At 40.9% G+C, this 14,165-nt stretch overlaps 1 protein-coding gene across 1 annotated transcript in view; it reads right to left on the bottom strand.

Moving 5' to 3' along the window:
* Positions 1-4,779: 4,779 nt before the first annotated feature.
* vsnl1a (visinin-like 1a) overlaps positions 4,780-14,165 on the bottom strand; it is a 37,243-nt gene continuing 27,857 nt past the window's right edge. The window contains exons 3-4 of the mRNA XM_048250927.1: positions 8,358-8,573; positions 4,780-7,159 (exon numbers count right to left, since the gene is read on the bottom strand). Coding sequence (XP_048106884.1) covers positions 6,962-7,159; positions 8,358-8,573 — 414 coding nt within the window. The 3' untranslated portion in view covers positions 4,780-6,961. The remainder of the gene's footprint in view (positions 7,160-8,357; positions 8,574-14,165) is intronic.

The following is a 14,165-nucleotide window of genomic DNA, read 5'->3' as shown; positions in this document are numbered from 1 at the left end:
TTGTCACGTGCGATAGTGTGAGGACACAGCTATTATTAGCCTTACGGTAGCATGACTTTGAAGCGGATGACTGACTATGTCCAGTTTTATCAGCCGAGTGAGTGTCTTTTTCTGCCCCCTAGTTAATACCAGGGACCGTCATAAGGTGTCACTATAGAATATAAACGAAGTGATGTATTTAGGGGTGAAGTAAGGGGAGAAGAAGTTCTATGTACACAGATTGTGTAGGCTATAGACCCGCTTTTAAAATGTGCTACTGCTACGTCAATGGAAAACTTCTCCTGGTCCGTAAAATGACGCCAGGATATTTCTAAAAGTTCGTGCTTTTGACCGTTCGTGCCCTGAAAGGCAAGTCTTTCACATTCATATTCGGTTACATCTGCCAAGAACGATAGAGAGCTTACACATTGAGTAACGAGTAGCCTAATGAGTAGGCTACATTTTAGCTCTACCGTAAAACCTTATAGCGGCGTGGACAAATGGAATGACTGCTAATGTGTTTAATCTTCACCTAAATAAAGGCAGGGTTTAAGAGTCAAAACGTATGTTTATCCGTGAAATTTGTTCACAATATGAAAGTGTAGACTGTATACTGTCGAATTGTGCAAAAACGTGAAATTCGACATTTTAACCCGTACGTTTGTTTATCGTGGATTTTCTCAAAATAGCACTGTGCGCAAGACGACTGGTTTAAATTTTAATTCAGTTTATTGTGCTTATAGAGCGCCAAAACATTACACATGTATAATGGCGCTTTACAGAATGTAGGCAATCAGAGAAAAAAGGAAAGAAAGGAAGAAAAGAAAAGAAAGAGAGAGGCCCATGGGTAACAGGGGAGAGGAAAAACTCCCTAGAATTGGAGATACATATAGGAAGAAGCCTCGAGCAGATCCACGACTCAAAGGCCTGACCCATCTGCCTAGGGTCAGTACAGGACAGTAATATGTTACTGATGATAATTCATTAATCCTGATTTAGTGACAGAAAGTTCAAATAGTCCAGCGTTGGAATTGTCCAGGGGAAGGGAGTTGTCATAGGGGCATGTGGTGGGTTGGCAGACTGGCCAGTAATCCGGGCAGAGTTGTCATAGGCAGGTGATGATGGGTCGCTAGGCTGTACGGGCCAGGAATCCAGATAGGGGGACAGTAATAGGGCAGTCGAGGATGGGACTTCAGGTGAGATGGGTGAGAGGAGGGCCAACACACGGATGGTTGATGACTGGTGATGATATACCTTACAAGTGAGGTACAGTAAGGGGGAAGAAAGAGAGATGTAGAGTGGGTTAGTATTACTGAAAATCAAAATGGCTAATGTCAATAAGTAATCAGTGGTACTATATATTGTTACAGTATACCATAGTGAGAATAGGCAAGAGAGGGAGAGTTGAGAGAGGGGGGGGGGGGGGTTGTACGGCGTGACACATGAAAAGTCCATGACAGCACTACGCTATAGCAGCATAACTAAGGCATGGTGAGGGGTAGTCGACACCAGCGCACGCGTGACTGGGGTGCCAGTCACACGAGGACTCAGCAGGGTGGTCCATACCAAAAATCCCTGAGGTGGGTGAAGTTCCACACCGCACCATACCAAACTATGGGAGGCAGTAAAGAGGTATGTTTTAAGTCTAGACTTAAAAATAGGGAGGGTGTCTGCTAGTCGAATTGAGGAAGGAAGATTATTCCAGAGGAGGGGTGCGTGATAGCTGAAAGCTCTGCCACCTACTGTAGTTTTTGAGATTCTTGGAATTACAAGAAGGCCAGTATTCTGTGATCGTAGCGGTCTGGGTGGGTTATATGGGACTAGGAGATCTTTAATATATTCTGGTGCCTGGCCATTAATGGCTTTGTATGTTAGGAGTAATATTTTGAAGTCAATGCGCCTTGCAGGGTCACAAATAAAGATCTGCTTAAAAAAGACTTACTACACTGTCTTCAATTTATATTATTTGATAATTTGATAATCATTTGATGCAACTGAGTGGTTTTCTTTGGGGAAACAGGCTTATTGGCCTAGGTGCTATAACTAGCGATCAGGTAATCAGTATCACATAACATTTAAGGGTTTATCAATGTCTGTTAATAATAATGATAATAGCCTACTAACAATGCAATAATCGTTACAATTAAATTTTTCAGTTTTTATAGTATCCTGGATCCATGAAATAACTGGTAGGGCAGGACAGGAATTACCCCAATGACCCTCAAGAAGCTAAAATTAAAATATAAATTGAAATAATAGCTAAACAAAATAGATTCCTTGATAATAAATTGATAGAATTGTAGGTGACTGCTCATTTTTCTGTAGAAAGTACTGTCACTAACTATTATGAACAGTAAGTCACTCTTTACAGAAGATTTGCACTGTATTTTTTTTTCACTGTAAAGGCGACAGTGCTTGCCTAATAAAAACATCTCACTGGTGCTCTTTCCTATCATTCAAATTCCAGCCATGCAAAACAATGGAAGAGTGTGCATGTTTGAGAAGTACTGAAGAGTGCTATGGAGATTGCATTATTTGCAACAAATTTAGACAAGATTTCCTTTATAGTGCAACAAAAATAAATACTCTCCAGTGCATCATTACTGCATATGATGCTGAAAGGGAAGTGGACTTAGGACAAATCCTCAGCTATGAACTGATTAATGTCCCTGTACTGTAGCTATTGCAGATAATGGTTATTTGTGAAGTGGAAATAAGTCTATCCTCACTCAAGTGCTGTCTAGCAATGTGGAATGTCCAGTAGTGATCACTGCAAAAACTGCTCATTCAACACTGGCAATAGATGCTCAAGATCTAGTTATGTCTTTAGGACACCCATCTGACTGCAGCACATTTAAGAAGTATGCAGGAAAGTTTGTAAGAAACGTTTGTATTGTTTTTTGGTATTTGTTATGTGGTAGCAAATAATGTTAACTATCAAAGAAATAGACCTAATGTATGTAGGAATGCACACAGATATTGCAACAGATAATGGTGTTGGCCTATCTGATTAAGACCTGAGTGGTTGAAACATACATGTACTTATTAAATTACACTGGGAGCAAAAAAACATCTTCACTTTTTTCCCTTTGCAACTGTCAAAGAAATCCCATAAACACGGGAAGGCCTAGGGTAGCCTACATCAGATGGCCTAAAGATTAGGCCCTTCTGCATACTGTAGCAATAAGTGATTTGCATGCAGTAATTTAAACACTGACCTTGATCTAGCCTACTTAGGCTATTTAAAGGTAATTTATTGCCAAAACACCACACAATATAAATGATAGACTACAAAAGTAATAATTATGTAGGAAGTTTAGAAGTTTAAACCCCAGAATTGACCAAAAGTGCACCAAATTCAACACAAATGACTCAATACACTTGGAGGAGGCCTGCGTCCTGTTTTTTTCAGATATTTTAGGATTTGGATATCGTTTCAGTATCGAGTACTAGGATATTTATGGCAGGTATTGTATCGAAGTCATAATTTTGGTATCGTGACAACACTATCAGAGCCACTCTGATTTCTAGATGTCGAGGATCGGAGGTTCTACCACCAACAAGTGATGCTGCTCAATGGCATATCAGAAAAGCACATTATCAAGCTCTAGTATGGAGGCAAGCACACATACCAAATCCCGTGTTACTAGAAGTTAAATGGTTTGTACTTGTCGGTTGTTGCTGACGGTAGATGCAGTTCTGCATTAGGCTTATTCCAGCTATCTAAGTTCATATGTACTGTAGGATATATTCTGAGTTGAAGGTTATCTGTGCAACTTGTTATTGTGATGAAATGCATTAAACACAACATGAGTGACTCACTATGTTAGCAATAAAAATATGGTGCTTTGATTAGAATTTCCGAGTTTATTACATGTTAACTGTAATCATGTTCCCATTAAATACATTAATAAACTATAGAATGGCTTCTTTAATGCTCAAACATGTTTTTAGAGAACATATTTATTTGGTTTTAGTGATTACATTTGAAATCAACCCAATTTAGGGAAAAATAAGCCAAAATTTTTTATGTTAAAATGTTGATTATGCGGCTTAGAACTCAGAATTGAGCTTGGTAAACAAAATATTCAGAATCAGCAACCTCAAATTAGGTAAGAAGGGTGGTTTACCAACTTTTCCTCAAATTTGCCGTCAGAGATTTTCTTCTGTGAAGCTGCTCCCTCTCTATTATGACCCCTGTATTTTAAGGAAGAACATTTATTTATTTATGATAAATTATTTATTCACAAAGAAAATTGGTGTCCTTAAACGTTGGATATTTCCTCATTTTTTTTACTTAAGGCATTAAGATTTTCCGAACAATTTCCAAAAGATGATTTTATATCCTCTTTTTAGTCAAGTTTAGCAGAGGTGCCAATAATTCTTGAGGGTAGCTGTAGGCTTGTTGATGGTGAAAATAAGCTATTTATTTCAACATGGCATATTCGATATTCGCCCCATAGTGTACGCTGTAGAATCATCTTGAAGTATGGCGTCCATGATTTGAGTTGTCTGAACTCTTTTACGGCTCTGGCGATTGGTACCTTTTCCTGCCATCTAGTGGCCTATTTTGGGCATTCATTTGTTTTATCAGATAATTTAAGAAATGATATCCCAATGTTACAATAACCTACTCAGTACAGAATGAACCATTAATTAATAATTGATACTGATGTGCTGATGTGCACAATGGATGAATTGATTTGCCGCTATTGTTGTGAAAATGTGATGATGGAAAAGACTGGATGATTATTGTGTGAGAAATGGGGCATGTTCAATTAAATTCACACCTTCAGAAAACAGCCTGTAAATGTTTTATTTAAACCACAACACAAGGAGTAGTGCAGCCATGTCATCAAGGGAACAATACATGCTACATGTACAAAAGAATCCTTGACATTTTTGCCAACAGTTGCTTCAATCTGGAGTCTGATAACGATAGTCTAAGTACATACGGCTTGGCAAAGAAGTTTGGGATAATCAAGACCCAGTGTTTCTTGTCATCACTGACCTGATCTGAAAACAGCGTTTCTCATTTTAAAATCCAATCTATGTTGGACAGAGTTCTTAATGCGTCAGACAGTGCATGAACTAACAGCGTTGTTTCCAGACTGCACAAATGAGAGAGACTAGGCTGGAGGCCCTCTAAAAATGTTTTCGTCAACATTCACAAGCAAAGACACAAAGGACTCCTCAACCACTCTCCACAGAGATGAACAGGAAAAAGAGCAGGCATACAAGTATGCATCAAGACACATGGACCGGAAAGTAGAGGAGAAGAGAAGTTAGAAAGAAAGAAAAAAAAGAACATACAGAAAAGAGACACATCAAGCTCAGGGTAGCACTTAGAAAACCCTTTTCTCCTATTGCCACAAATGATTGAATAGGATGCATTGCTGACTGGTTCTATATGTAGTTGGACCCTCACCTCTCAGTTTGTGCTTGGAGAGCGCGAGCGAGCGGCAAGGAGTAGAAAGCCAAGCAAAAAAGTTTTTGCTCCATTTTTAACCCTCTCCGTTTGGAAACTAACTGAGAAACTGTTATCGCTCTGATATGCAAGCTGTGCCTTTGTGACAGGAATACGTGGCTTGAAGAGGCTTGAAGTGTTGGAAAATATGTACACTAAAGGCAGTGGAGGTTCATGCTATAACTGTGGTTACAGCATAGTACTGTTCGTACATGGACAACACATGACACTGGGTGATTCTAATGCTCTAAATGAAAATTTGTTCATAAGCGGGTCACAATCTATAAGCCTTAGAGATGCAAAGCATACAGATAAATTCAAATGGCATACCTCTACAGGAGTTTGAGTGACTGTTAGTAGTTTTTGGTTATTTGCAATGTTATGTTGAAGATTACCATTCTAAAACTATGTTCATGGGATGGATTTAAAATAGGAAAATGCTCTGATGGGAAGCATTAACTATTCTATACTGTGTTGAGGAAAACATGCTCCTACAGGTATATAGGAAAATAATAATAATAATTTAAAAAAAAAATGCTTAGACAAATCACAAACATACATCCCATTCAATACTGTATCTAATGTAACGTGAGTATCCTGTTCTGTCTTTTGTATTCAGTTTTCAATTGCATTTTCTTAAGGCAATTTTTTTCATCAGTCTGGAAGGATGCAAAGTCTCATTTCTTTGTAAGGCAAAACTTAACAGCATGCAAATAAACTACAATTATAATCACCCACATTACAAGCACATTTGGAAGGTGAAGTTGGAGAGATCATAATTCAGCGTGTGGTCTATTAGATTGATTCAAATTTTCCAAAGGAGTGGATAAATGTGTTACTCAGACAGGATTTTGGTTTTCGTCAACATTACTCTGTAAATGAACCACATAGCTAGCATCAGTAAACTTGAACAATAAATAGTAGCTTAATTCAACATAGCACATCACTGATGCGCAAGCTCCAGTGGAATGGGACTCTACGGGAAGTACTTTGCACACTGTTCACATTTTGGCAGTTTATTTTAAATAATTCATATATATTTATATATTTATATATTTATAGAATTATATATATATATATATATATTTGTGCATGGTGTTTTGTGTGTGTCTGCGTGTGTGTTTTTGCGTGTGTGTGTGTGTTTGTGTTTGTTTGTGTGTGTGCATGTGTGGGACAACTCTGTAGTGTGGCAAATATTTGTCAGCAAATAACATTCTCATGCACACGAGTGTTTCAAACACAAGAAGCGGAATCCGTTGAAAGGTTGTCCAAGCATATTATAATCAGAATTATAATTTTTTCTTCTTTTTATCAGTGGAAATAGCTGCAAACTGAATGGAACATTAATCTTCTGTGCAGTCCATGGCGCCTTTGCCTTTTCTCTCTCTCACTCTCTCACTCTCTTTCTCTCTCTCTCTCTCTCTCTCTCTCTCTCTCTCTCTCTCTCTCTCTCTCTCTCTCTCTCTCCCCTTCCTCTTTCTGTACAAGTGAAGAAGAGAGGTGAGGAGTGGCTGCTCATTTCTGCAGGTCGCACTGCAGCAGTAGTACAATGGACGGGTCGCTCTTGGCCGCCTCCTTGAACTCCTCCAGCGAGATCTGGTCGTCGTTGTTCTTGTCCATCTTGCTGAAGATCTTGTCCACGCGCTGCTCTGGCGTCAGACCGTCCTCGTTCATCTTCATCATGATCACCGTGCCAACCATCTTATAGATAGCCTGCAAAGTGCAAGAGGGAGAGAAGAAACACAAACCCACATTAAGCTCTCAAATCTTTCTTTATAATAAATGAGGGTGATAACGTAGTGGCAAATGAGCTCGGCTAGCGTGCAGTAGCTAGAAAAGTTGTGTGTTTAATTCCCAGCTTCTACCGCTGTCCCTTGAGCAAGGCACTTAACCCCGAGTTGCTTCGGATAAAAGTATCTGCTTAATGAATAAATGTAAATTCAGAAGTTTTCATAACCTGGTTATGAGCTATATTTCAAACTCTCTTTGGTAACTATGTTTCCTTAGTAGGAAAAAAGAAAAGAAAAACACTTTCTTTACTCCTCTACTAGCTGCACCTGCAGTATAACCTATCAAGGTGTGTAGGCTCCTCTCCATCTTCTGTCTAACTGTGTTTCCTAAATTTCCTGATGTCCAAAAAACTACAAAAGATCACAGTATCTGAGCACACCCAACAATTGGTCTTTTTACATTGCTGTATTATACAGCAAGTAAAGTCAAACTACCTGTGAGCTGTTTTTTTTTTTAAGTACAAGTACAAGTAGAATAACTAGAGACTGTCATAAACACAGGTACCACTGACCACATGCACATATGACCAGTGACCAAATGCACATATGGCCATTCATCACATCAATGGCCAGGCAGCCACTGTGTAGTTATGGCTCCAGGGCAAGGAGAACAACTCTAAGAATGTAATGTAACTGTTCGACCTAATTAGGTTTCCTAAGGAAAAGGCTGAGCAAGTTCATCAAAGTATGCCAAGTCTCGCCGAGGACCACTGGCAGATTTGACCAGAGGCAACAAAGTTAGCGGACTCCTTATGAGGAAATAAATATTAAAGTGCTGTTATTAATTTTAAAGTGTGCATTATAGGATGTGTGTGACCGACTTGTGAATTCAGAGCCTTTCTTCACTGGTCAAGCTACTTTTGCGAAAACTATTTTTTGTGTAAAAATAACAAAACAGCTAGTTAACAGAACTCGTAGATGTTAAACTATTCAAAAAGGCTAGTTAACAGAGCTTGTAGATGTTCGACTATTTGACACAGCTAGTTAACAGAACTCGTAGATGTTAAACTATTCAAAAAGGCTAGTTAACAGAGCTTGTAGATGTTCAACTATTTGACACAGCTAGTTAACAGAACTCGTAGATGTTAAACTGAACAGTGACATGACGTGGATTCTGTCACCTCGATGATCTCCAGCATCTCCACTCGTGTTATCTTTCCATCTCCGTCCAGATCGTACATGTTGAAGGCCCAGTTGAGCTTCTGCTCGAAGCTGCCCCTGGAGGTGATGGACAGCGCGCAGATGAACTCCCGGAAGTCGATCGTGCCATCACCATTCTTATCAAAGGTCCTGAAGGCGTGCTGAGCAAACTTGGAGGCATCGCCGTACGGGAAAAACTGGGGAGAGAAGAATGGGAGAAAAGACCATGAGGTGATGTCTGTTATGCCATATCTAAGATGATCACATGTAAGACAAGAAATTAAATAAAGAAATTACCACAACGCCCTAAAATTTATAGATTATTGCTTGGGGATTTGAGCAGTCATGGTGTATGTTGGGTAACAGCATACAGGGTTTTAAAATGACTATACGGACAAGATGTGGAATTTGTGAAGTGTTCCTGTTATTGTTAACACCTTTAATCGCCTGCTTGGGGCGCCACGGTTCACTTTTCCCCACATGTATTTTTTGTCAGTCATTCCAGTTTTTGAGCAAACAATTTGCCCTCAGAGACAACTGTAATGGAGTTTTATTGTATTTCATTTCATGCATTACACTGTGGTATATTGTTTGTAATCGGACTGGACAGAATGAAGGGTCAAAAGCAATTCTTTTCCAAGAGGGACGAGGGGAACTGTTACGCTATATCCTGGGTCTCTCCTGGGCTTTGTACTTTTTTTTCCGATCTAAGAAATGTATATGGGAAACATACCCAGCCTCCCAGCAAAACTGAAGTGACGGATTTTTTATTTGGAATGCTAATACGGCATCATTTGGCATGCTTGAATATAAAGAATGTCCAAATACTCACTTGTATGAGCGTGTCTCTGTGTGTGTGTGTGAGTGTGTGTGTGTGTGTGTGTGTGTGTGTGTGTGTGTGAGTGTGTGTGTGAGTGTGTGTGTGTGTGTGTGCGTTCTGTGTGTGTGTGTGTGTGTGTGTGTGTGTGTGTGTGTGTGTGTGTGTGTGCGAGCGTGCGTGTATGCGTGCGTGCGTGCGTGCGTGTGTGTGTGTTAGGCTGACACATTATTAGGCTGTGGTAATGGGCTGCAATGCGGATCTATAGTCAAACTGACATGTCTGGTACCAGGCACAGCAGCTAGGGGCAGCAAAGAGCTAAGTTTCTCTTTGAAGAGTAGGAACACTTTTTCATATCTGACTTTCTTTCTCTGTCAATCTAACAAACACACAATAACTCTCTCTCTCTCTCTCTCTCCTGTCCTCATGAACAAATAATCACAGACACATGTGTATGAACACCTTCATAATTTACATAACTCTACACAGCCTGTCATGGAACTATAGGTATTTCATAATGCACACTGTCACATCTAATTAGTAGTAGTAGATGCAGCTCTCAAAGGAGAAGAGATACTAGGGGTAGTTACTTATTCAGCACAATCTGTGTCTTGTAAGTGTGATATGTGTCAGAGAAGAGATAGAGAGAAAGTAATGAAAGTAGATATGCAGAGAGAGAGAGAGAGAGACAAAAAGAAAGACAGAGAGACAAAGAGAGAAAGAGATTGTTTTTTGTGTGTGAAGCTGTCTGTCAATCTCCTGAGCTTCATTGTGTGACAGTGGGCTTCAGTACAGATGACTGCAGTATGCTCAGTCACAAACACTGCAGCCATGAATTCCCCAAATGCCTCCCACAGAGGATGAGCAATTCATTAGCTCTGACCTCCCACCAGCCTGCATCGCGGAGCCAGAATCAGAGGGCGCACACGCACGCACAGACGCACACACACACACAAACACACACACATACACATGCACACACGCAAGCACAAACATTCACACAGGGAAACATACATGCTGATGATTAAGAACACATCGGACACTATACACATACAACCATACAGACAGTCTCTCTCTGTCTCTCTCTCTCTCTCTCTCTCTCTCTTTCTCTCACTCAGACACACACACACACACACATACACCACAGGATCAGCCACTATCTCACTGCTCTCACTAAGCTGATGCCCAGGGTTACGGTCGTTCCTGACTCACCAAACCTCAATTAGCCAGCTTGAGTCAAGAGACCGACCCCCCCCCCACCCCAAACAGCTCAAGCTCTTGGTGCGATTACACCCCATTATCATCCTACCACGTCGCCGTCTCTACACGGGGAAAAGAGGTTTGCGGTACCTGTAATACCTGCTGTAATCCACCTGTAATGCTCAAGGCTGACAGGGGTGCAAGAGGATAAAAACATACAATCACAAATAAGTGTTTGTGCTCCCACTCACTTCTGTTCGCCTTTTTACGCCTCTTTTTTTCTGCCGTCCATTCAGTGATTATATTCCTTATTTTTTGGTGATCTCCAAGATTATATCAACCACAAGCTCTTTGGGCCCCTCTCTTCATATAGGCTTTCATTTTTTTTTCTACTAGACAGAGTAAGCTTCTATTTAACCATCTGCTGTACCTTTAGGCAAAAAATAAAACCATGCAACTATACTGACTTACATCGTCTGAGCAAGACCAGGATTTATTTTTCAACATACTCAACCAAACATAAATACTGAAATAAATGGAATCGAGTTTGAAGTGCTTAAAAATACAGATGAAAATGTGAGACATGCCAGCTTGAGGGCTTATGGCAAGCATATCAGCCCACAACAGAAGCCAAAGGAACAGCATCTTGTCTACACTTCACACTGTACACACACACACACACACTTTCCATGTAAGGAACACACTCACAGCCAGTCTTGCAGTGTTTTTCTTTTCAAGCTCTTTTCTCTTGCATTATGCCACTAATCCTGCGAACACACACGACCAACATGAACGTAAACACTCGGACACTCTCTCTCTCTCTCTCTCTCTACATGCAATCTTCATACAACACCTGTGTTTTTTTGCTTTCTAGTTGCAGATTCATCAAATCCCTTGTTCTTTCTCTCTTTCTCTCTCTCTCTCTCTCCTTATGGCACTAATCCGCAGTGTTTCCCCACGCGATGCTGCTGACGCAAGCAGCTCTGACCAGCCACTGTGCCTGTCCCTCTCCTCACAGAGCTGCGGCCCGAGCCCCGGGAGGGATGGAAGAGACTCGGAGGCCTGCCCAGCCCGGTTCTGCCAGGAAGCGCGGCCCGCTGTGATGTACCGAGAGAGCCGGCAAAGCCCAACTCTCATGGGGCTCGCCCTTCTGTTAAGTATGGACACACCCTTCCCAAAGAAGAGTGCAGGCGAGTGTTTCTGCACGTGTACAAGTATGTGTGTGTGTGTGCGTGTACGTGTGTGTGTGTGCGTGTGTGTTGCTTGGTACTTTGGTGTATGGCAGTGGACGAAGACCAGGAAAAAGTAAACAAGCTAAACAAGAATCAAAGAGGAAATGTCCTGGAGGATGGAGATTGCTTACAGTGAGAGCACATGGAGATGTAAGCACCTGACAGACACACTCTGGCATCAATACCCACTAACACATACTAACACTGGCTGTCACATATACCTGCACATACGCGCACACACACACACACACACACACACACACACACACACACACACACACACACACACACACACACACACACAGACACACACACAAAATGTGGCAGGTTATGAAACACTTTGTTATGTAAAACCAGACGGGGGAAAAAAAAACAAAGTATGTAGGGCAGGAGTGAGCGACCGGGGGACGTGAAATTCTCTTTTTAAGTTTCCGTTCCAGAGTGCGCTCACGTCTTTTCCCTCTCTTCTTTCCCTCTCTTCTCTTCCTCCTCCCCTCTTCTCTTCCTCCTCCCCTCCTCTCTTTCTCCTCCTCCCCTTCCTCCCTCTCTCCACTATTTGGTGGTGGAGGCATCCAGAAACGACAGGCGATATAAATAGGTTCCTCTTCCAGCACTCGGGTGGCACTTCACCTGACAGGCCCAGATAAAAAAAAAAGAGCTCTCTTCACATGATGAGCCGGGGAAGTCTGATCGCCGTTTAATGACCACCTTTCAGCCACCACGGCTCGGAAGGGAAACCACAGCCATTTTAGCTCCGATGGGCTCCACGGCTCCGATGGGGGGATACACATCTTTGACTTTGATTCAAGAAGCGAGGCTATGAAACACCGTCTATGAACCATGTTGTCATGACGACACTTTTTAGCCAAGGTTAGACATATATGACCGATCTTTATCTGTGAGAATTGTTAGTAGGTGCTGAATCGTAAGGATTTGCATACAGATTTGTTACCACACTGAGAAGGCCTTCTGGCTTTTCTGCATGCACCTTGTCAGCTGTTTCCAACCACCAAATAGACTACTATTAACAGCTGGGAGTATTCCATCAACCTCATAAATGGCCAAGCCTGGCTTATTTAGATAAGTCTCGCTAATTTTAGTGAGAAATTCCGTTCCATTAATGAGGTTAATGTGAATCCCAGCTTGGTAACTATGGGAATTTATGCCACAGAACTAACCTGCTCCGTAGCAGGTTAACTTTTAAGCTAAATTAAGCTGTGTTGCAAAAAAAAAAAATCAGTCGGAAAACAAGTCCAAAAAGATGGTTCCGTCAACCTGTGCTTTCGTCACCTGTAGCCTACAACTTCAAAAATAGAAGTAGGCCTAGAAATGTTTTTTTTTCCGACAGCGACGGAGCATGGATTTACACAGTCACTAGCTCCAAAGAATTTATGAAGATTATGCGACTTAAAATGTTTAACTTCACATGCGTGTGGTTCTAGGAATCTTGCTACTCTGCATCACTTACAGTTGGTGGTGGTGTAACGTGCAGCGAGACGGCATAGGAAAGGAATTACATTCTTGCGTGTTCGCAGGTTCGCTTCCCATACGAAGTATTAAGGCTCCATAGTTTATCACCTTGATAATGGCATTTTTAGTTATAATCTTTGATGAAAGACATATGTCTACTGCTAATAAAGGGTCATACACATTTGGTAGGCTGTTCAGTGACAGCTTTGCCAGTGGGCTTTATATCTGATGCAAGCCAAAGGATTATTCTGTAGCCTAGGCAGATAATAATTAAAACTGCTTCATGTGTCGACAGTTGTTCATGAATGTCAAATGAACTGTGTGCTACACAGATTAAATACTAGGCATAAATTGAATCGAAAGCCATTGCATTTAAGATACTTTTATTTCAAACACTTTGGGACTTATGGGAGACAATAGGCTATTATGTTGATACTAATTTATTTTATGACCACCTACACCTAGACAATAATTTGGAGTGAACTCTTTTAATCTAAGAACGTAGCCTAAGCCAGGCTATAGATAGTTTTGAATATCCATAATATCCATAAGTTGTTTTTGAGTTTATGCTATTTATTCATTCACTTGTTTTGTTCAAGCATAGACTGTATATTGATTTCAAACCATTATCATTGTTGTTTTAAATGTATGCTTTATTCTCCAATTTCTGTAGGCAATCTATTTTTTCTCTCGATGTTAAATTTGATGACTTTCGATGAAAATCCTGTAGATGGCGCTTGCCAAATCAAACAGAAATTGTCTAGTATTGTCTTAATTTTACGACATGTATCCTCTTTTCGTCAATCTACTGTTTTGGTCTACTGTTCTACCTCGTGCACGAGCAGAGATGAAGCTGACAACCTCGCTTGAATAAACGAGGCCAAGATGCCGCTAACTTGAGTTAATGGAACGGCTTCAGCCCCAAGTGAAAGTCTACGCTAGTTCAAGCCAGGCTATTTCTGTTAAGCGCCGCCTTCATTAGCGAGGTTGATGGAATACCCCCCTGGTCTGGTATAGAAGATGCAAGTCGTTTCTACATGGACATGCACACACATGTGGAAAAATACCAC

Source organism: Alosa alosa, chromosome 8 (genome assembly GCF_017589495.1).
Source record: "Alosa alosa isolate M-15738 ecotype Scorff River chromosome 8, AALO_Geno_1.1, whole genome shotgun sequence".
NCBI classification, from domain to species: domain Eukaryota; kingdom Metazoa; phylum Chordata; class Actinopteri; order Clupeiformes; family Clupeidae; genus Alosa; species Alosa alosa.
This window is presented reverse-complemented; position numbering and strand designations above follow the sequence as displayed.